Source organism: Notamacropus eugenii, chromosome 1, assembly GCF_028372415.1.
Source record: "Notamacropus eugenii isolate mMacEug1 chromosome 1, mMacEug1.pri_v2, whole genome shotgun sequence".
In the NCBI taxonomy this organism is placed as follows: domain Eukaryota; kingdom Metazoa; phylum Chordata; class Mammalia; order Diprotodontia; family Macropodidae; genus Notamacropus; species Notamacropus eugenii.
In genome coordinates this window covers 341,082,121-341,105,776 of record NC_092872.1, presented here as the reverse complement: position 1 = coordinate 341,105,776, position 23,656 = coordinate 341,082,121, and the positions used below count along the sequence as shown (strand labels likewise).

General features: G+C 41.5%; 1 protein-coding gene across 14 annotated transcripts in view; it reads left to right on the top strand.

The window, feature by feature from the left end:
* Positions 1–23,656, top strand: part of TCF7 (transcription factor 7) — a 126,144-nt gene that overhangs the window by 95,306 nt on the left and 7,182 nt on the right. For 3 of the 14 annotated variants that reach the window (XM_072629947.1, XM_072629940.1, XM_072629950.1), the window contains 6 exons: positions 5,670–5,759; positions 7,010–7,123; positions 8,397–8,559; positions 9,122–9,229; positions 10,751–10,799; positions 18,060–18,132. In XM_072629947.1, the coding sequence (XP_072486048.1) occupies positions 5,670–5,759; positions 7,010–7,123; positions 8,397–8,559; positions 9,122–9,229; positions 10,751–10,799; positions 18,060–18,132 (597 nt within the window). Of the gene's footprint in view, positions 1–5,669; positions 5,760–7,009; positions 7,124–8,396; positions 8,560–9,121; positions 9,230–10,750; positions 10,800–13,014; positions 13,111–18,059; positions 18,133–18,301; positions 23,611–23,656 lie in introns of those variants that run through there. The other 11 variants (XM_072629945.1, XM_072629943.1, XM_072629949.1 and 8 more) reach the window with 8 other exon arrangements.

Below are 23,656 nucleotides of genomic sequence, written 5' to 3'. Positions count from 1 at the left end.
AATTTTCCCCTGAATCTGGGAGTTCCCTGGCTGGAGAGTGACTGTGAATTCTTCTATGATTTTTTTTTCCAATCAATAAACATTTATTAAGCTCTGGAGATAACAAATACAAAGAATGAAATAATCCCTTCTTGCTAGGAGCTCATATTCCTGTTAAAAATTTATTATTATTTTCAATTAACAAGCATTTATTTTATCTCCCTCTTGTTTCTCCACACCCATCTCAATCCAAACCAAAAAAAAAAAAGAAAGGAAGAACTGAAGGAAGGAAGGAAGAAAACATTCAGAACACTGCAAAGCAAATCACCTCATTGGCCATGTCCAAAAATGTATTTTCTATGACCATTTAAAAAGCTTCACTCTGTATGCAAGTTCCTTAGGCATACTGGAAATCACAAATCCAATTCTCCAGAGGGTCACAGTGGGAATTTCTAAGGGGATAGAAGTGCATATGTCCAGAGAAGGGGACAAAATAGATGGTAGAAAAGAAGCAAGCCCTGCTGCTGGCTCCTAGGCTTCTGTGGCCTTCTAATATTACTGTGGAGAGCCTTGTGGTAGGCTAAAAATGGTGCTGGTCAAAAGACCAGAATTTACAGGATCTTAGTTAAGTCTAACTTCCTCTAACTCAATATCTGAATCTCTAAAATGGGAGTGGTATCAACATAAATGGAAGTGTAGGTACCATCAATTTAGAGTCTGAAGGGAATTTCTATGTTCTGGTCCAACTTGCTAGCCTAGGATACAAAGAAACTTGCCTAAGCTCACACCAAGTAAGTGGCCAAGAAAAGGATTAGTGAAGGATGGGCTATTGGCCCAGGAAGGGGTATATTGGCCTATTGGATTAACCTAGACACCCTGGGATCACTTTCTAAGGTTCTGTAATTTTTCAGAATCATTCGCATTTCACTAATGCTTTGAATAACTAGGGTCCCATTTGCTGATTCTCTCACAACTCTTCATCTTCAGAATGAATAGGGAGAAAAAAGTGTCTTGGTCACTTAGAGAAAAATGCTTCTTTCCTCCCAAAGAATATGCAGGGGTGATCCCCTCAGCCTGGCCTGGTTCTTAAAGTTATCTCTCAGCTTGTATTGGGATCCTAGAGCTAGTGAATGCTAGTCCCATACAACCCTTTCCTTCTCCCTTCAAATGATCTAATGGAAGTAAAGCCTTTTTAACTCCTCACCTGGGTCCGAGCCAGGAGACTAAATCTCTGCAGAAGCCCCTAATTGTTCCCGCACACTCTTACTCTTTAGGGATTATGGATAGAGAAGAGGGGGACTGACCTTTGTTTTTTTTCTTCTGCTCCCCAGTGTCCCCTTGAGTCCTACAGAGTAAACTCTAGTCTCAAGAGATCTTGGCCTCAGTGAACTGGTGTGTTCATTCATTCATTCATTCACTCCACCTAGCAGCTGTTACTATGTTTAAGACAGAGTCAGACAGTGACAATCAGAATCTCAGAGCTGGGAAGACCCTTAGACCCTTCTAATCTAATCTCACACTTTACAAGTGTGAACCTGTAAGCCTAGGTCTCTCCCCTCCACCGACTACACAAATTCCCAAAGGATAGGACTTGCTTCTGTTTCATATGCCTCACTCAGGTTGAGCTCCCAGAGGGCAGGGTTTGGGGTCTAGTCCAACCTTCCGCTAGTGTAGATGTACTCAGGAGCAGGTTTGGCCTCTCACTGCCTCCCAGAATGGGAATCTAGAGATCCAAGATCCAAAAGGAACAGGGTTTATCTGAGTTGCCTTCCTGCACAAGAGCCTGTCAAGTCTGCCTCCAGTTTTGGGGGAAATCATTCTGTGCTGTTTCCTTGTGCCTGGAGAACGGCCTTCAGGATGGAGAATGCTGCTTTGTCTCCTTAAGATAGTGTTACCTGTTCCTATATCTCAGATTCCTGCCTTACTAAGAATTACCTTGGTTTGGTGGGCAGGCACTTGGTCAAGTTTGGTTTGGATCAGACTCTACTTCTTTCCCCGTGCCTGGTGATCTCAGCCAAGTCCCTTCACTTTTCTGGGAATTGGTGGTGATTGCTCTATTGAGGTGAAAAGATGGGTCCAGAACTCTGAGGGCTTCAGGGGGAGTGTCCTTAGAGCAATGCCCCAGGAACATTCAGTAGAACTCCCAAAGAGAGGGCTTCCACTGCCTGAGTCAATGAGCACTGCCCTTCCCAGCTCAGCTCTAGTACTTCCTAGTTCTCTCAGATTGGACTAGGTCCCATTCCAAGATAAGGATGGGAGGTAGAACTGTCCCCTCACTCCAGACTTCTTGGAGGTTTCCAATTGAGGGTGAGTGGGTTGGCACACTTGAGGTCTGAAATCCATAAATCCATTTCCTGGATCTGGCACCGCTGAGGAAGAGGCAAGACAGAAATCTGTGGTGTAAAGCACTTAGAATTGGGGAGCCTGGATTTGGATCTCTGCTCTGATACTTTGCCTATGTGACCTTAGGCAAATCCCTTTGCTTGAGTTCCAGGCTTCCTCTGGCCTTTGGTTTCTTTATCTGTCTGTCAAATGTGGGGATTAGATTAGATGTCCTCTCTAAATATGTGATCCTCTGAATCCAAGGGTTCTCAGAGTCAACTGAGCTAAGAAAGTCCTGGGGAGGTACTCTTGTAGGATTTTATTTCTTTCCCTTTTTCCTCCCATAGTTGGAAGCATGCCTTTTCCAAACTTCCCAGGTCCCCTTGATTTCAGGCCCCAGCCCTTCACTCCGTAGAGGAACTTGCTATTATAATACACATTCAAATCTGGGTCACAGGAGCAAGTTCATTTGGTCCCATTCTGAAATACACAGGATGTGGCTTATTTACCACCACCCCCAAACTCTGGACTACTCATAACGATGGGCAGCTTCTCCAGAGCCCCACCCTGAAATCACATAGCAGAGCTGAGTCCAGGGCTGTCTGCAGAGGTTAAGAACCATCTAGGCTGCAGAATTCAGTCTGTTACTATCTCCTAGGATGCTCTTCCAGGGGAGAGGTAGATGCTTCATTAAGTGGGGCTGAGAAAGGGCCAGCTGGAAGAAGTGAGGAGAGGGAGGAAGAGTGAAAGCAGTGTGTCCAGGGGAAGCTGGATCTGGAGCAGTGTATGAAGAAAAATCGAATACTTGAGAACCTTTGTGAGTGCTGCCTCCCATCCCACATAGGCATAAAAGAATCCCATCCCGAATACTTACAAAGTCTAGGGCTGGAAGAGACATCAAAGACATCTAGTCTTTTTTTTTTTTTTAAACAAATTTTTTTTTTTTTGCAAATTTTCATTTTACAAATGAGGAAACTGAGGCCCAAAGAGGTTAAGGAGAGATTAGCCCATGGTCCCAAAGTTGTGTTCTGTGTCCATTGTAAAATGTCTGTAGGCACAAGAGTTTTTTACAAAGGTCTTACTCTCTTTGCGATCCAGTACTGGTATTAGTCTAGGAAGGTAAGCTCCTGCATGACCCAACTCTCCTCTTTCCTTTTACCCTCCTTTACTCTGCCTCCAAGTATAAGTTAAAAGAGCACTGGATTTGAAGTCAGGGGACTGATACAACTTTAGCATGTGTGACCTTGAGAAAGTCACTTCTCTCAAGGTATAAATTCACCTTCTGTAAAAGAAAGCAGGTGGATTAAATGATCTATTCTATAAAATCCCTAACAGATTTTAAAATCCCATGGTTTTATGCCCCAATTCCATTAACAACTGCTTCTGTCAGGAAGTAAAAATCTTTCCTGGACAAAGTAGATAGAGATGAAGGCTAATTGGGGGTACTGGAGATGCATGTCTGAACAGAGCAGCCTGGGGATCCCTTTTCTCTAACAGCATTTGCCACTCAGGGAACACAAAGGGAAGTCTCCAATTAGTAGAGAATGAGTTTTCAACTGTCAGTTTTGGCCTTTGCTGTCCCCTTGTGGTGAAGAGAAGCAAGGAAAATACCTTATCTTATAGGATCGTATGTTTGAGTCTACAATCCTCCTTAATCTTAGTGCTTTCCCTCACCCCCCAGTTTATCCTGTATATATTGTTTGTACATTTTTTTTGCATCATCTCCCCATTTAGATTGTCAGCTCCTTGAGAAAAGTGACTGGTTATTTTTGCTTTTCTTTGTATCCCCATTGCTTAGCAGTGTCTGACCCATAGTAGGTGCTTAATAATATACTAGCCCCTCTCCCAATCTACAAGGAAGTCTTTAACATTTTAAAAAATTTTCTTTTAAATGTTGTTGTTTTAATATAACCACATTTCCAAATGTATCCTTTCCTTTTCCCCCTCCTAGAGAGCTATCCCTTTTAAGAATACAAAAGTTTAAAAAAAAAAAACAAACTGCAGCAAAACATAGCAAAAAAAAAAAAAATTGGCATTGTCCCACAATCCTCTGCCCAACCTTGGCAGGTCAGAACCATCATGCTGTCTAACAGTGGAGCAATGGGATTATGGTGGGGGAGGTGTGCCTTTTGAAGTGGAGTTCTCCATTATTAGTTGTCAAGTATATGTTCATCAGTGGCACTGCCACCACTTATATTGTATTCAAAGCCTTGAGGATTTCTTTCCCTCTCATATCTTTTGTATGTCCTCTCTCTTCCCACTGCCATGGTGGGGGGAGGGGGGGGTTGAGAGTGAGTGTGTGTGTGTGTGTGTGTGTGTGTGTGTATTTCTATTTCTTTCCCTCTCAGCTCTCATGTATTATTTGGTTGCCCATCCTGTCAATTCCACCTCAGCCATCATCTTTTCTGTCCTCTTCTCTCTTTCCACGTGTGTGTGTATTTTCCCAGTTGTCTAGGTTCTCTTGCTTCCTCCTCTCCTCTCCATCCTTTCTCCCCTCCCCCTCACACTCCCATGTTTCTCATCACTGCTAGGCTAATCATCCATTTGCAAACATCTGGTTATGTTACTCGTCAGATGAAAAAATATTGACTATCAAATATCATCCAAATTTTGCCTGGCATTCAAGATCATTTATAGTCTAGTGCCATCTTACTTTCTTAAGCTATCTTGTAACTCCCATCCACCCAACTTTATGCTCCAAATCCTGCTATATATATTCTCTGTCCCTAAGGATACCTTATGCTCTCCCACTTCTATGTCTTTACTCATATTATTTCCTTATACTTACCTTTTCTTCCCTTCCCCTTTGTTGAATCCTTTAAATCAGATGTCAAAAGCTTTCCTTGATGTCCCACTTTCCAGTTCTAAATCCCGTAATCTCACATACTTTTTTGCACATTACAATATACTCTCAATTATCCACGTAAGTCTTAGCCCCTCCTACACTGCAGTAGGAAGGGACTGTCTTGTCTGAAGTCATTATCTCCCCCAACAACTACCAAAGTGGTGAGCACAGAGGAAGCACCTGAATGAATACAGAAGCTGAAAGACCCTCTATCTCCTCTTTAACCCCAGACTATAAACACTGTGAAAGAAGGGCCAATGTCTGCTCCTATTCCATTTTCCTAAGAGATTCTGAAGGAGGGAATTCCTGTGTTAGAGAAGTTGTGCTAGATAACTTCTGACTTTCCATCTAGCTCTGATACTCTATGATGCAGTATGTTTTCCCAGAATTCCCTGGAAGCCCTTCCCAAATATCTAGCTCTCCATTGTCCTTGCCACATTTTAAGCCAGCTTCTCTTGCCCATTCTGCCCACCCTCAGCAGAGCCAGAGCAGCTGCTGAACTCTCTCTCTTCCCTGACCACAGGGCGAGCCCACCTCTCTATCCCCTCCCCCCTTCCTGTGGATATAGACAGCACTTTTCGACTGCAGTCTCCCCGGGGGCACCTTACCCTAGGTGAGTATGGGCCATTGGTTCCATGTGTTCAGGGTGGCTCAGCCAGGCACCTTCAGCTTTCTCCATGGGCCTTGCCCTGTCTGTCCATTTGTCTACCTGCCTCAGAAGCAGACTTTAGCTTGCAGTGTTATGTCTGTCTAGCCTTTCCATCCATCTACCCAACCAAGGAATATTATCCTTCCCCTCCACACCACTCCCAGGGGAAACTAGTTTAACATGGCCACAGAGCCCAGCCTCTTTCAAGGTCATCTACTGGATGTGGACATGTCTAGGAGGCATTGTGCCTATCTCAGAGTAGACACAAAGAGAAAGGAATGGACCCCGGGGAGAATTAGGCCCCATCTACCATGGGCTTTACTGCCATCTTACAGTGTTTAAACGGTTAGACTATCTCTACTCCATTCTACTGTGAAGGGGCCTGGAAAAGGTCCAAACTCACCTGTGTGCGCCATGTCAGCTCTTATGTATACTTGCTTAGCTCTTGCTTCTGCTCCATTTTTGCTTTAGATAGAAGACAGAACCCAAGGCTTGTGGGGAAAGTCTGGCAGTTACCTTTAGCAGTGGCAGGAAAATTGCTGGCTTCCTTCCCAGGCTTCCTGCCTCAACATTCTTGTCTTCCGGACCCAGTTCAGCAGGAATCAAGCCTTCTCTGCCACCAAGGCTCCAAGCATCCCAATAGTGATCCCCACAGCCCCCAAACACCATGTGCAGTGTAACTTTGGGGGAGGAAGTGGAATTTAAGCTTTAATCACCAAAAATGCTGTGTAACAGCAACCAAGTCACTTAACCTGAGTCTGTAAAATGGAAAAAAATAACACCTGCACTATTCTACCTCCCAGGGTCAGTGGTGAGGAAGGTATTTTGTTTACCTTAAAGCACCACATAAATAAGAGCTGTACGAGAGGCAGAGTACTCCAGTAGTGGGTTGCTGGATCTGTAAGCTGCAAAAACGGGTTCAAATGCCAGCATTGCCAATTACCATCCGTACTGAATTTAAGCAAGTAATTCAACTTGATGAGCATTAGTTTCCTCATTTGTGCATATGTGTGGGGGTTTTTGCAGGGGGCAGTAGGGAGAGTGACGAGTCTATGCTCAGTGTTGTTTGGGAATATGCGTATGTCTCACTCAGAGCCTCTTCTCTCTGGCATTCCTTCCTTGTGCCTCCTGATTCAATAAACCCAGTGAGTGCCCTGGGCTGGCAGTCCCAGCACAGTCAGTGATATCTTTCTCTCTCTCTGCTCCTTCCCCAGGTTCACCCATCCGTCTTTGATGCTGGGCTCAGGTATGCACACCACTGGCATCCCTCACCCAGCCATTGTGCCCCACTCAGGAAAGCAGGAGCTACAGCACTACGACCGGGGCCTGTAAGTGAGCTGGGAGCAGAGATTTGGGGGAGCAGGGGAGAGAGTGATGTTATCCTCAACTCAGAACTGAAAGACCTGGGTTCAAATCCCAGCTCTTGCCATTTCCTTACTATGTAACTTGGCAAATTCTTTGTTTCTCTGAATCCATTTTCTCATCCATAAACCGGAATATTACTATTTACCCCAAAGAAAGTGATTTTGAAGAAAGCACACTGTAAACCTTATAGGCCCTACAGAAATATGTCATAATTAGCTCTGGCTTTGTCAATAGTTGTATCTCTTGTTCCTTTCTCCTTTTACAATGAGGATGGCTAGGACCATGCTGTGACTGAAATATAGGTGCAAGCATGAGTCCTTAAATGATGTTCTTAGGAGCACTCCCTGACTTTAAAGAACCTCAGTTTCCTTTAGGGATCTCCTATCCAGGGATCTATGTAAACCTGCCTGGAATCTAGTTAATATGTGTGGCCTATCATATCTCGGGGTTTCATGGGTATGTAACCAGATCTAAGGGAGGAAAATGAGAGCCAGGCGAGTCCTCAAGTCAAAATTTGTGCCCAGAAAGAAAGGAGATCAGGAATATGGCATGGTAGCTGTCATACCCCACTTCACCTCCAGCTGAATCTTCAGTTTGGCCTAGTGACTTCATTCAGCTCTAAGCATGAGCCATAGCCTTGACTTGCTTTGTGATTTCAGGACAGATGCTGCCCCTTTCTGGGCTAGAGCAGCACATTCACCTCTTTATTACTACATGCATATCACTTCTTAATTTATACAAAACTAATCCAGAAAATTTTATGCAAACAATAAATTTGGGGAGGATGATTCACCTTACAAAAGAACTCTTCACTTCCCAAAAAGTAGTCCTATAAATAATAGCCGCTGTCTTCTTGATGAGTTTTCAGCTGGATCCAATTTATAAAAATCCTACTGCATTGCAAATTTTCAGCATCAACCATACACACAGCATGAGGTATAGCAGCAATTTACATTAGATTTAGAGCCCTTCGTGGTTATTTTTCTATTTATCCTTGTAATATTCCCTGAAAGGAGTAGGAATAATAATTCTCATTTCATAGTGAAGAAACTAGAACCCAGAACTAGGCCTGGAAGCCAGGTCTTTCAGCTCCTAAGGGGCTAATTATTTACAGCAGTTTGGCCAAGTGAGTGTGTATGGTAGGGGGATAGTTTAAATGTGGTGATGCTGTTTATCCCCCTTCATGCTGTCTTTATTCAATTCTTTCTATCCCACCCCCACCATGGCCTCTGCCAGGAAACCTCCATCAGAAGCTAAGCAGGAGAAAGAAGCTAAGAAGCCCACCATTAAAAAGCCCTTGAACGCATTCATGCTTTACATGAAGGAGATGCGGGCCAAGGTCATCGCAGAATGCACACTCAAAGAGAGCGCGGCCATTAATCAGATCCTAGGGAGGAGGGTAAGAGCCGGGTCAGCCCCTGAGAGCAGGAGGCTGTGAGAACCTAACGGGGAAAAAAGATGTAAGATGTAAAAAGTGGGGGAGGGGGGAAGGATCCTTTGCAATGTGCACTCTATTTCTAGCCACCCCACCCCCGGACTTGTTTCATCTTCCTCTTACTGTCCCTCTCCATCTGTTTTTTAAAATTCTGCATCTGTTGTAGTCTGTCTTAATTCTATATCTGTGCCTGTCTTCATTCCCCTTTCCTCTTACTCCATCATCTGTCTCCATCCCTCTTTGTCACTCACTGGTGTCTCACTGGCTAAGCAAACAGTGGGCATGAGCCCCGGGGACAGAGATGATCTCCCCCATGCAGAGGTTGACAAGTGGTAGACCTCTTCTTCTCTCCCATCTACTATAAGGACAGATGAGGTGATGACCACAAGTACGAGGTGATGGGGAGACTGTGGAGAGCAGGAAAATAGAAAAGGAGTGAGCCCTCCTAATGGGAGGAGGGTCAGTCCTTCAGGGGAAGGTTGGCTGGGCCCCATAATCACTGTGCAGCACCCATGTTCCCTTTCAGTGGCATGCGCTATCTCGAGAGGAGCAGGCCAAGTACTACGAACTGGCCCGAAAGGAACGGCAGCTCCACATGCAGCTCTATCCTGGCTGGTCAGCCCGAGACAATTATGTGAGTGTTGGATTGCAGGAGACCTTGGGGTAGATGTCTATGTAGAGTACGCTCAAGTCCTTCCTATTTGAACAAGGTGTAATTGGTCTCATCCCATCTTTTCCCATGCCTTCTCCTTCAATGAAGGACTCACCCAATATTCAATAGTAGATAAGGGAGGGAGGAAAAGAGGGAGACAACAGGGATAGCAGAAAAACAACAGTCTGAAACACACAGAAAAGAAATGCAGGTTAGCCCAGAGACATTTATAGCATATGTAATATAGGTGCTTGTAATTGGAAGGGCAGGAGGAGATGTGATCGTCAGAAGGGAGGTGAAAGTGTATAATACCAGGTTAATCTGGGAAAGCTGTTTAGAAAAGGATAGGTAGACAAAGCCCTGCCCCTGTAGCCTTCTTTAGGAGGCATAGATGAGTAACATGGAATAAAGAGGAAAAATAGAAGTATCCACCGTAAGTACAGCACAATAACATAATTTTAACATGAAGCCTGAGAATACAGCATAGAAATGTTAGAATCTCAAGAGACACAAGTGAAGAATTTAGAGGTCATCTAATCTAATCCATACTCAAACAAGAATCCTGTCCACATGACCTCCAGAAATAGAGAACTCACACCTCCCAAGGCAGTCCATTCCACTATCAGTTCTAATGTTGAACTCTCTGCAACTTCTATCCATTGGTAATAATTCTGCCTTATGGAGACAACCTGAACAAATTTAATCCCTCTTTCATATCACAGCTTTTCAAATCCTACCCCTCACCCCCAAGGTCTTCTTCTCTTGTCCAGGTTAAACCATCTTCCCCGTTTGCTTTCTGGTCTCCTGCCATTCTAGTTTCACTTCCTTAAAATATGGCACCCAGAAGTAGCTATCATTTTCCATATCTAGTCCAGACAGTGAGATTATCACATGCCTTCAGACTAAGATTCACATGAGCTATCTTGCCTGACATTTTACATTGTGGACATGAGATTTAGTGTGCTAAAGAAAGAACGAACACTGGTCTGTAACAGAAGACCCAGGTTTAAATCCCAGTTCTCAACTGATTTCCTCATCTGTAAAATGAAGAGGTTAGGATAATCTTAAAGGTTTCTTCTAGCTCTAAATTAAAAGATCCTATCATCCTCCGACTTCTTTAGTACATTAAAAAAATTTCTAGTTGGTTTTGTTTTTTTAAACAAAATGAGGTCTTTTCCCTTGGAAAACAGTCTAACTCGTGGAAAAAGAGAGAGAACAAGATAGAAAAAAAGTAAATATGGCCAAGAAGGGAAAGACAAAGTCTTTTGAACTATTGGTACTTGCTGCATATCCTATCCTAAGATACTCCACTGAATCAAGGAACTTTACTAAGGTTTAGTGAGAGGAAAAAGCATTAGCCACTGTTATCTTTCCCTAGATCATTAGTGCTATGGTAGCTAGACCTGGGAAGGACTTAGTGAGGAGATGTGGCTGATGGGTAACATTGCAATCCCATAATCCTTAACATCCAAGTTTGAAGAATCTGTCCTCTCTCCCTCATAGGGGAAGAAGAAGAGGAGGTCACGAGAAAAGCACCAAGAATCAAACACAGGTGAGCATGCACACTCAGGTAGCCAACATGACTGGGGTGAGTAGTGGGGAAGAGAGAAGGGAGGAAAGCATCCCAGGAGAGGAACAGAGCTTAGATTCCCAGAGTGCTGTGGAAGGTAGATTGCAGTTAGTTCCTAGTCTCAGAATAAGTAACAATTTGTTTATCTATTTTATTTCCTGGGGATCATTCCATGGGTAGGCAGCCTGGAGACAATTTACCAGCTTAAAAAAAGAAAAGTTTTGTGGATCCATTGCTGCTGATTTCCCCCATAGGATTATATCAGGAATGACTGGCCTTACATCAAATTGTGAAGTAGTTGAACTGTATCTTCTACCCTTCCTACCATTTTGATTCTCCACAGACAAAATGAGGTGGCCATCATCCACTTCCAGCTTACGTAACATCCCTCCCTGTCCTCCCTCATCTCACCCCCCCCCAAAAAAAACCCCTATCCAAACCCTATTTTTTGGGAGGTATCTAATTGGGAAGTCTCTAATCAACTTATTCAAAGAAATGAGCTAAATCACTTAATAACTAAGGTTCTTAGAATGCCATCTCCATTAAAGGATGGAGAATTTCCTTCAAGAAAGGGATAGACAGAATTTCAGAGTAGAGAGAAACGTAGGGGCAGTGGAGGTCCTTCCTGACATGCCTCATATCATACCATGTAGGCCAGCTACCCATTTATCCAACTGACTAATTCCAATGTCAGAGTTCTAGAATGCTAGAGCTAAAAGGGACCTTAGTTTAGACACCATCAAGTCCAAAGCTTTCATTTCACAGGTAAGAAAAATGAAGGCCTTGATAGAGGGAAAAGAACCTGCCCAAATTGTCATACTGAGTTAGTAGAACAGCTGAATGTGGACTCTATCCCCTTCATAAAATGGTTGTATGAGATAGTTATGTTGATTCTGACTAAGCAAGTAGTACCCCATAAATCCCTTACAGATTTTCATAATAGCTGGAATTGGTCATGTGAGTGACACCATTCAAAAAAGCCAGTTCTTCTTTTTGTAGGAAAAAAAGCTCATCCTTCCCCCTGCAATGGCTGTCTCTTGGCCAACATAGACAAAAGAAGGGACACAATCATAAGGATGACTTATTTTTCTCATGTTGATCTTCTCTAGCTTGACAGTGCTATTCTACTAGACCCAAAGAGTTTGATTATTGGGGCAAGTTAATGAGAACCTTCAGGTCTACAAAGGGTTATTAACTATCATAGTAAGTAAGGACTTCCCGCTCAATCCTCTATCTACAACACAGCAAAACTGGGATAAGGAGGGCTTCCCCTACAACATGGGGAACTTAGGGTTGTCATAGACTGGAATGAGTACCAGACGATTCCAAAACTGGAAGGGACATTAGAGATCCTCTACAGCAGGTGCTATTAACCTTTTTTTTGTTCTCATTGAACTCCTTTGGCCCTCTGGTGAAGTCAACAGACCCCACTCTCAAGATAATGTGTTTAAATACACAGGATCAGCAAGTAAACAAATCATATTAAAATAGTTATTTTAACAATTTACATATTCAATGTTATTTTAGTTAAAATTTAATAGGGATCATTAATGTTAATAATTAAAATATATTCTAAGTTCACACACCCAGGTTAAGGAACTCCTGCCCTAGAAACTGCTGCCAAGGAATTCAACAATTCAATAAGCATTTATTAATCACCTACTAAGCAATAAATACTAAGAATATAAAGACAAAAAAGGAAACTATACCCTCATGGAGCTTACATTCTAATGGATTAAAATATATGTATAAAATATAAATGTATATATGTATATAATACATACAAATATATGTATATAAAAATAACTGAGTATAGTATTATAAAGGATGCAAGGTAGACTCTAAAGGTAGCATCTAAAGCAAGGCAAAACCTTGCTGAAAATTCTTTCTCTGCTTGAGATGATGGCAACTCCTGTTGGAATATGCACTATGGAATAAGCAAAAATATGTTAATTGCCAAAGGCAGCTGCCTTACTCAGGAGCCAAAGAAAGGGAGAGGTAAGGCAGAGAAGCAGTTTGCCACGTGAATTAGCTATAAGAGATACCAACAATAAAGAAAACAAACATGACAAACAAAAAATATGGGAGGCAAGGGGAATTCTATAGGACCTTCAGGCATGTATCACGTTTGTATTATTTCTTCTGGTGAAGAGTAACAGCTAAAAATACACTAAGTTCAGGTCGGTCTTCCTCCTAGGGGAGAAGGTGAAAGGGCTGGAGGAATGCCTCTCTACACTCCAGGTTACCAGGGAGAATGAAGTGTTCCTTGAAAGCCTAGAAGAAGGGCTACAAGGTAAAAACAAAGAAGAAAAATGATGCAAAGAGGCAGAGGGGTATATTGATTCATCAGGAGGCTGGAAAGTATAATACAATACAGAAAAGGAAGGGAAGAAGGTATATTTTGAGTCTAATTAATAGGCATGTGGTTTTTCCCAAAGAGGGGGGAGTTGGAGAGGAAGAAATAGCTTCTTGCTCTCCAATGAAAAGTGATATGGCACTAGGAAAGAGAACTTCACCCAGTCATCATTAGAGCAAGAAGCAAAAAGTGAGTGGTGGCTCCTTGCTAAGGAATAAAGAGGCAGCTATATGTAGACAGGCACATGACCCAGGGTGCTTTCCAATATTTGTCAGACTTAAGAACCATCACTAACCTGTAGTGAATCAATGCAGGAACCAATGATACCATCAAAGAAATTTAGAAAGCTTGCTAGAGATGAGGAAATCCTGAGTAAGAAACTGAAAGAGATTAGAGCTAAATGTAGTATTTTGATCATCACATGTTTAGAGGAAGGTAGAGGCTTCTAAAGGGAAAGGCTGATTTAGGACATGAATAGCTTGTGGAGATTATGCCTGAGAACAGGGTTTGGATTTCAGGACCATAGCTAACAACAGAGGTATTATGGCTCTTGGTCTAAAAAGGGCTGGTAAAATTATATTTGCCTGGAATCTTGCAAATCTAATCAAGAGGAATTTAAGCTAAAAATGGAGTGGGAAGGGGAAATCTATTTAAATATCTACCAAGCCTTTTTTTCAAAGAGTTGCAGGTGTAACACAGGAAGATAATATATCCAAGAAGTCACCAGCTATAAAATTCATCACCTTAGATATCTATACTCAGACATACAAAATATGGATAAACAGACATTGAACTAGAGATCCTGATCGAAGGAGACAAATCTGGCTTCACTGGAAACACTAAGATTTGAAGGGATAGTTCTAGAAAGAATAAGTAGTTACAGAATAGATAAAAACAGATCACAAACCTTGCCAAGTGGCAAAATGTAGTAACAGCAATGGAGGAGTTAAAAGTATCTGGATTTTTATTGAAGTTCTCTCTGCCAAGGGCAGAGCAGATATAAATTTATGATTTGCTTCAATGATAAACTTCATCAAAAGGAAGAAATGAAAAGGGGAATCTTCTATTTTAGACCTAATTTTTCACCAATGAGGAACAACAACTGGGTGCTAAATGTCAAGGCTCAATGTAAAACTGGTGATGAATATGAAAGAGGACAAAAAAGAATTTTTAAAAATATGGAGAGCAAGAGGAAGATCAAAGAAGGAATAATAATACTTGTTGTGAATAGAAAGGATAATGATAAGAGATGACTAAGAGGAGGCAAAACTATTCACCTCTTATTTAGTTTCTGGTATTTCTGCCAAGAAGAATCATCTTCAGACCGGGAGAGAGAAAACAAAAATGGTTAACAAAGACTGAAACCCAAGAGAAGGGAGGAGATGGTAAGAGAGCACTCAGCTACTTGCAATGAATTCACATCACAAGACTCAGGAAAATCAGATCCCAGGTTACAGAAAGAGCTGGCAGGTGTGATCTCTGAGTCTATGAGTCACAGAACTGGAGAAGGACTAATGTCCTGATTTTCCAAAAGGGAAGAGAGTGCAGTCTACCAAGTACAGTCCAAAGAGCTCAACACCCTCAGTTTTAGGCTACATTCTAGAAATACCATTTCAGAGGGACTATCAAGAAAATATCAAAGCCTGCTTTCCTGTCCCTATGAAATCTTCATAAAAATTACTGATACACTTATCAAGGCATTCTGGTGAAGGTATGAAAAGGGAGCAGGCAGGCTTTCACAGATGATACTCCTTCATCAGATTACATATCTTTATAGTCACACAGCTGGCTCAAAGTTAAATGATAACAAAATCCCTATTCCTTTTGTCTGTTAACTATAAAATACCATTTTTTAGAACAGCAGAATGCCTATTAAAGGCTCCTGTCTAACAAGGTGTCCCTTGTATATGTTAAAATCATACAAAATTTCTTGAAAGATGAACAACAAAAAGTAACTTTGTTTGATGGCCTTCTGCTTTTTAATATGAAGGGAGGCATAAAACAGATATGTTTGCCATTGTTATGGAAGACACAACTAGTGCAAGGTCCAGATCAAAGAGGGATTTCCCTAGATATGTCACGGTTCTCTGGATTCTCTCATTTGCATATGATGTTATTCTGATTGTATCAAGTCCTGGAACACTGTAGAATTTCCTGAGATCAATAATCACTCAGAAGAATCCAGTGTAAGTATTCACCCAAAAAAAACCAAAAGGATGAAGAATGTCTATCATCTGAACTACGATACCCATTTGGACAGTCAGTTACTATGTCTGTCTTCCAACAGATATTGCAGATGAACTGGGCCTAAAATATAAAAATAAATAAGTAAAAGGAAAGCAGGCTGAAGTGCTTTGGAGAAATTTCACAGCGCTTTTAATGCCCCCAATCTTCTCCCTAAAACAGAGGCTCATCTTTTTGGCATAAATATTCTTTTGGATATACTTTGTGTTTATAAGAAATGGAATCACGGTTTCTAAGTTGCAGCATGAGTTAGCCGCAACATATCACCAATGAAGAATTGTTTAAAAGAAACACAAAGGGATGTCATCATGCATGTCTGATGCAAAAAGATGAGACAGTTACTTAGCAAGATCAAAGAATAACAGATGAAGAACCCACATGATCCACTGGTAACCAGTAACCACAAAATAATAGCAACACATATAGCAAGCTACCTTAAAGTTTACTAAGTGCTTTACAAACATTAGTTTATTTTAGGCATTACAACATAATCCCATGATACATATAGTGAAACAGGCTCAGAGAGGTGAGTGCCACAATCACACAGCTAAGTGGTTAACTATGGCTAGTGAGTGTCAAGGTAGGATTTGAAACCATATATTCCTACCTTTAAGTCCAGCTATCCACTAAGCCATGCTGTCTTTCTACACCATGTCAAGGGAGTTAGAGGGAGGCCCATAGTGTGTTGAGTGAGACCTCCTGTGAAGATTTTATGGGACATTATGGACAAGAGTCATATAGAAGGTCAGTTTTAATCTGACCCACTGAAAGGATTACTCACATGGACAAGATCACAGATGCTTCAAAATATTACAAGCCTTAGTCAGTAGTTTGTGAATATCTAGGAAAAAAAGTGGTAATCATTAGAAACCAGCTTAGCTTCATTAAGAATGTGTTCAATCCAGACAACCTATTTCTTTGTTTGACGTTAGTAGATCTGGAAAATGCAAAGCATGTGACAAAGTCTCTCATGTGCCATCCTTGAGAATAAGATGGATATAATAAACCAGTTAGGTAGATTCAAAACTGTTTAATGGCCACACCCCCAAAGAATTTCTGACAAGTCATTGTTAGCTTGAAAAGAGATGTCAAATGGAAAACATCAGCAATTTGACCCTGACCCCAAGAAATTATTATTAAGAATTTGAACAAATATGTAGATGGAATGTTTATGAGATCTACAGATGACACAAAAGTGGGAAAGTTAACTTCCCAAATGTACATCTTAATAGACTAAAATAGTGGACTGAATTTAACAAGATAAAATTTAATAGAACAAATTACGAGTCTTTAAAATCCTACATATGACTTTTTAAAAATCCACTTCATAAAAGAGCCGAGAGGAGACATGGCTAGACAGAAGTTTCCTTGGGAAAGGTCTTGTAGTTTGGTGACTGCAGGTTCAACATGAAACAATAGTGCAACTTAAAAGCTAAATCTAGTAATTCTAATTTAGGCTTAATTAAAGATGAAGAAAGATGATGATTTTCCTATGCCCTCTTCCCTGGTCATACCACTTCTGCAGTACTGAGTTCAGTTCTAGGCATCCAATTTTAGAAAGGGCCTGGATAACCTGGGACATGTTCAGAAAAGTATGATGAAAGAATGGAAATTGATGTCACTCCCAAGATCAATTTTTTCTATGTAGAACTGGGAATTATCCAGTCTGGAGAAGAGAAAAATTAAGGGTGTCATGATAGCAGTCTTTAAATGTCTGAAAGGCTATCCCTGTGGAACAAGAACTAATTTTTCTCTTGGGCCTAGGGTGCAGAATTAGAAACAAATGGGAGGCAGGGAGGAGAGAGAAGGGAAAAGGGAAGTTGCTCAGAAAGAAATTTCAGCTTCGTAATAAGATATGTCCCGAAGTGGAAAGGGCCACTGTCTCAAAGTCACCCATTTCACATCCAAGCCTTGGGCCCCTACCCTGTCCCCCACCATGGGAGGGCTTCAAATAAAAGCTGAATGGTCATTTGTTAGGAATGTTGTAGAAGGGATTGTTGTTCACCTAGATAACCACTGAGGTCCATTCAGAGACTGTGATTCTCTCCAAATCTCTTATTTTAGAAAGGAGAAAAGGAGAGAGAAGGAAAGAGATTTTCTCAGTTACTTCTAGTAAGTAGCAGAGTCAAGATTCAAACATAGGGTGACGACTCCAAGTACAATGAATGCTCTTAGCACATCATGCTATATTAAAAGGAGCAGGAGTGAAAGGAACCTGCTCTTCTTGGTCCAAGTGAAAGCAAGACTATATGACCCCTACCCAGACAAGGGAACCACTGACCTTTTATTCTCTTCTTGGCACCAGAGACATGGGCTCAGAAGTTATGCCCAGAGAGGAGAGAAAGGCCTAAAAATTAGACTCCAGGTTAAGACATTCTTACCTCCTTTTTTCTCTGCTGTCCTGCTTGAGACTCTGCTTTGCCTGCAGACTAATCTCAATTTTTTCAACTCAGGTTTCCTGCTGGAATGATACTGCTTTTGCAAAATGGATGTGTGGTCTAGGTTTTTACATTTTGATGAGTGGCTAAAATGGATGTTTGCCTCTTCTCTCCTACTCCTTCCCATCTTTCTCCTCCTGCCCCATCCCCATGCCTCTCTGCCCGCTCTCCAACTTGCCTCACCTCGCATGCTTGTGTGGGCAGACCCTGGCTCTCCTAAGAAATGTCGAGCTCGCTTTGGCCTCAACCAGCAGACGGACTGGTGCGGTCCGTGCAGGTGGGTATCTCCTCCCCTCCCCATCTGTATCCCCTGAAGCTGCTTTCCAGGAAGGGGTTGGGGGATGCATGATACCAGAGGGCTACACTGCATGAGCCCTTCCCCATCCCCAACCCCCGGGCATCCCTAGAAGTTGGTAATACACCCATCTTATCCCCTCCTGTTTAAGATTTCTTCTTCCTCTCCTCCTCCTGACCCATGCTCCACCACCTGTACTACCCACCAATGGCTACCCAAATTTAAGGAAAGTCACAGGCATCCTCATTTTCCAAAACGGAATCTCTAATGAAGAGAATCAAGTCTTCAAGTATCCATTAAGCATTTATTAAACAATAAAGACCATAAAAAGTTCTAATGCAGTTTTAATTTTTGTTAGATTAAAACTGCACTGAGACTTTTGGAATATTCTTTACTAATGTGTAGGAAACAAACAAATATTAAGTAGGTTTGGTTCAGGGATAAGATCACTGTGGGCAGGAGTAGCTAGAGAAGGCTTTATGGAAGAGATGGGGTTTGAGCTGAGCCTTGAAAAGTGGACAGAATATTAAGTGGGTGGAAACACAGACAGAAACATGGATGAAGGTAAATTGCATCCTGGCCAGGGAGGAGACTGGTCAGACTGATACAAAGAATGCATGAGGTAAGGTATGAGAAGCAGTGTTGAGTCAGATCATGGAGGATGCATCAGAGGAATTCATAATTATAAGAACAATAAACAGACATTATGAGACGGTGGTATGTTATAAAAATTAATTTTACTGCACCTAGATGGGTAAAAAATGAATTGGAAAAGAGTTAAGAATCAAGACAAGAAGTCATGAATCAATACATAGTCCAGGTGAGAGGTAGGTGATGATGGCCTTGGGTGAGAAAGATTGAGGAGCTTTCATATGCACAGAACTAGACAAATGGCTGATTGAGGGTAGGGGTAGAGATGAAGGTAAGAAAGCTTGGATGGTTGGGAGGATGGTGCCAATAACAGAGATATAATGTGTAACTTACAAGTTATACTTTTAGAAAGATGCGCAGACTCCAATTCAAGACTGGAGGTTATACTAGCATCTCTTGGGTTGAGTCATAAACCATTTTCCCTAGGATGCCCACTCTCTATTCCAGAGCAGCCATTTAGAGGTTCCTCACTAAGGCTCTCACCTGTCAGAGAAATCCAGGGCATCCCCAAGAATTATAAATTTGGTGGGGGTACCTGGATGATGGGGAGAGAATACAGTCCTTTGACTGGCTCATAGTGTTGGTTCACTGACCCCAAACACTAACTCCTTCACTCTCATCTGTTCACATCAGCTTGAGCCCTAACCTCTGCCAAGGTTTTTCCTTTCTGCCTGCAAACTTGCTTTTCTAGTCTTTTTCTCCTAACTAATAACCTTCTCAGCTCAGGCAAAAAAGAAAATGGCACCACTAACAGATGAGCTCATATACAAGTTATCTCCAAGCCAGTCCTGCTCTGCAGGGATTCATTCACCTTAGCCCCCAAGCTGAAGCTCCTTTTCTAAGCTAACCAGAGAGCTAGATCAAAAAATATCCCTCCCTCCCCCCATGGGCCTAAGAATCTAAGATACATACTGACCAGGGTAGTCAAGAATGGAAAATGATCAAGAAATACAGATGAAAAAACTGACAATAAGTAGGTGGAACATTACAAGTAGAAGGCAGAGGAGGAAAAAATCAAGAAGGTCAGGGCTAGGCTATCCAAGAAGAGGATCATAAGTCACACTGCACAGATGCTTTAATGCCCCCCTCCTTAGAAATGGGATCTTTTAGCCTTGAAACAGCTGCTGAGCAGACTCAATGATTGATGATAAAATCATAAATATAGAGCTGGAATGAACTTTGGAGACTAATCTAATCTAACTCCCTAAGTTTTACAATTAAAGAAGTGAGGTCCAGAGACACCAAGTGACTTGTTTCTACAGTCATTTGGGTAGTAAGTAGAAAAGCTGAAATTCAAATACAGGTTATCTGAGCTTCTGCAGCCCTCTTTCCACTGTACCACACTGACTGAGCCAAAATCTGGTTGGTTAGTCACATTCTCTGAGTCCTTCCTGATAACTGCTTATAAAATGGGAGATCAGGAAAATGCAACCACCAACTCAGGTGGGAATGGTAAGACCCTTTAGGACCTAGGATAGAACAACAAAAAAACCCAGGACCTCAGCAAGATTAGAACAAGCGGTCATAGAGATAATCACTCATAGCAGGCTCTCTTCCTTGAAGCTACAGATTAGGTACTAGATAGAAGGACAGCAGCCCCAAATCTCTTGACTTCTTAATGCAAAGAGTCAATCTCTGGCCCATGGGTGGATAACCTCATGCCTAGTTCAGGTTTAGAGGAGAAGACTACCACCAAAGACAGTGTGTATGAGTTTGTGAAATGGATTCGGTGGAAAGATTACTAAGATTTGTAGACAGAGGACCTGCATTCAAATCTTAACTCCATTATTTAATACCTATATGATTTGGGGCAAATTATTATACCCTGTCTGGTATTTAGTTTCTTCTTCTGCAAAATGAGAGGGTTAGACTAATTTGACTTCTGGGGTCACGCTCTAGCTATAAAATCCTATGAGCAAAGCCCTAGAAATTCAATTCAGTTTTTATTGTGCCCAACCCATACATGCAAGTCATCCAATTTAACGCCCCCTTCACATCACAGAGAAGGAAAAAGTATAGCCTAGGAAAAGGAAATGAATTACAACATGTCAAAAATGAGTCACTGACAGAGCTAGGACTCCAGCTTCAATTCAACTCCATGAATATTTCCATAAATGAAGAGAAAGAATGCTAGGTATTCCTGTTCTACCTGGTTTATAAATGAATTAACTGTCCCGAGTATGGGATCAACAGGAAGGTAGATTCTTAGGATCCTTGATCCCAGTGGTTAATCCAACAAGCTTTTAATGAATTCCTTATGTGCCTTGCTAGCCCTGAACTAAGCTGTGGGAGAAACCTCGTGACCATTAAGATACTGACAGTCTAGGTGTAAAGACAAGACTCACATCTATAAAAAAATTATTGAATATAAGAAAATAAACTGTTAAGATGTATTGGCATAGACTTCAAGTGCTAGATGAGGGTTGTCCTGGAACTCAAAATTATCAGTGTAAACATTTATACCTCAAAACATGAGCAAAGAGAAAAATGTTAATAATAGAGCTTAAACTCAAAAGTTTGTCCTATATATGGAGAGTTATTTGTTAAACATTTGCTTTGACTTTGACCTTTGGTACGAGAGAAATTCAGAGGAAGAGAAACCACTGTGGGATGAACTATTCAAGACAAACTTTCCAAAGCAGACACTAGCATTTATTCCCGCTATTTGTAGTGCTAAACTCCCTTGAACAAAGATATCACCAGGTCAAACAAGTTACTTCTAATAGAACATTCCTGTCCCAACAACAAAAAACCTGAAAGGGTGCCTGGTAAATAAGGGCAGTATGATAATAAAGAGCAAACGTACTCTTCTCTTTTCTCACCATGTCCCTCTCCTCCTTGTCTCTCATCTACCTCCATATCTCTTCCCCCACCTACCCACCCAAGGCTGAAATTCTGCAGCCAAGGGGAGAGGTTTCTGTCCAGCTAGGGACTCCCAAAGCCTTTCAGATATTTTTGTTCTTGTTTTTTAAGCATTATTTGGAATGCATCAAATTCAAGCTACAGTATAGTGGAAGGGTAAATGAGGAGAAGAACCAGGGGGAGTTATTTCCTCAAGAGGAATTGCCTTTGATCAAAGAAAATAAGTTTTCTTTGGAGTTTCCTTTTTACTCTTCAGCTCTACTCCTTCTCTATCAGGGTACAGAGCTCACATCCTTTAGGGCCTGGTACAAAGGGCTCATTTATCACCCACAGGTTACCAAGCACATTTGTACATCATCGAAATACCTTTCCTGTATTACCACATCCTCCCGTCCAAATTTATATAGTCCAAGTTTACCACCTCTCAGATTCCCTGTGACTTTCCCAGAATTCCTATGGGTTTCAGGCTGATCTACTGTTTTCCTAATAAGGCTTACTGTTATTTTGCTGCCTTGTGGCTGTGCTAGGACTTACGTCATCCTCATATAAGATAAGGTTTTACAATGTAGGTTCATGGAACTGAGTTATGCACTAAGTCACGAAGATAATCTTTGACCAGAACTCTAGCTAAACCAAGAAGGGAAGAAAGTTCAAATAATTTATTGAGTTTTTACTAAGACTGATGGGAATCCTGAACTGGGCACTGTGGAGGAGACAAGAAAAAATAAAGACACAGACCTTGCCCTCAGTGGAACTTACCATTGAGTGAAGTGCAATAATTCAAATCAACAAAAGTTTACTAAACACTTACTACATGCAGGGAACTGTGCTAGGAGCTGCTATACAAAGATAAATGGATTAGTCTTTGATCTTAAGGAGATTTAATATTCTACTGGGGTATTTCAACTCACCCATCAAAAAATAAATAAATAAACCTAACTTAAGGTGGTAGGGTGAAATGAGGGCAAAGTAGAACTCTCTACTCCAGGGATATCTCTGAAAAGGGGAAATGGTGGGGAGAGGAGGAAGATCATGGAAGGCTACATGGGAATCTGAAAGGCAAAAATAAGAAAAAAAATACATTCCAAGAAGAATAGCTTGAAAAAAAAAATTCATGGAGGCAGAAGATTGAGTTTGGGGATCAGTCACAGTAGTCCACTTTAGCTAGAATAGCCTGTGAAGAGGAGCAGAGTGAAATGAATGAGGTAAGACAGGTGGTAGGATTATGAAGTGTTTTAAATGCTGGGCTGTATATATACAGGTGTGTATATAAATTATAAGGATCAAGGGAATTGTAGTGTAGGAGACAGAAAGCTGGCTGGCTCTGTGGCTCTAAGCAAGTTGTTTAACTTCTCAGTGCTCTAGGCAGCACTTTAAGGCTGTAAGTTGATTACAGGGGGAGTTGTTTCTCTTAGGACTTTCCTATACCAGTGAAACCACAAGTCTAGACTTTATTTCATACATGATGCAATAAAAAGCAATGAGGATTCCTGAGCAAGAAAAAGGACTGGCTCAGATGTTTTGTATTAGGAAGATGACAACTATGGTGAAGGATGGATAAAAGGGAAAAGACTATAGAGCAGGAATATCACAACAGGCCAGGCAAGAGGAGATGATGGCCCCAATTACTATATAACTGAAGAGCAAGGAACAAATACTGAAGATGCGACAGAAGCACAACTAATAGCATACAAATAATTACAAGTTATATTAGAGGCATAAAGCGATAGAGGAGTTCTTCAAAAGAAATGCTTCATAGAACAGGTAGCATTTTCCCTGAGCTTTGAAGGATGGGTAGGATTTCAAATGACAGAGATAGGAAGGATATTTAAGGTAAAAAGAGCAACATGAACAAAAAGGCAAAGAAAAGTGATAGCACCAAACATGTATGGGGGGGGGAAGGGAACCGCAAACAGTTTGAACCGGTTGAAACAGGAGTATAGGAAAGAGTGTGTTGGAGGCTTAGACTGATAAACTAGAACAGTGCCAAACT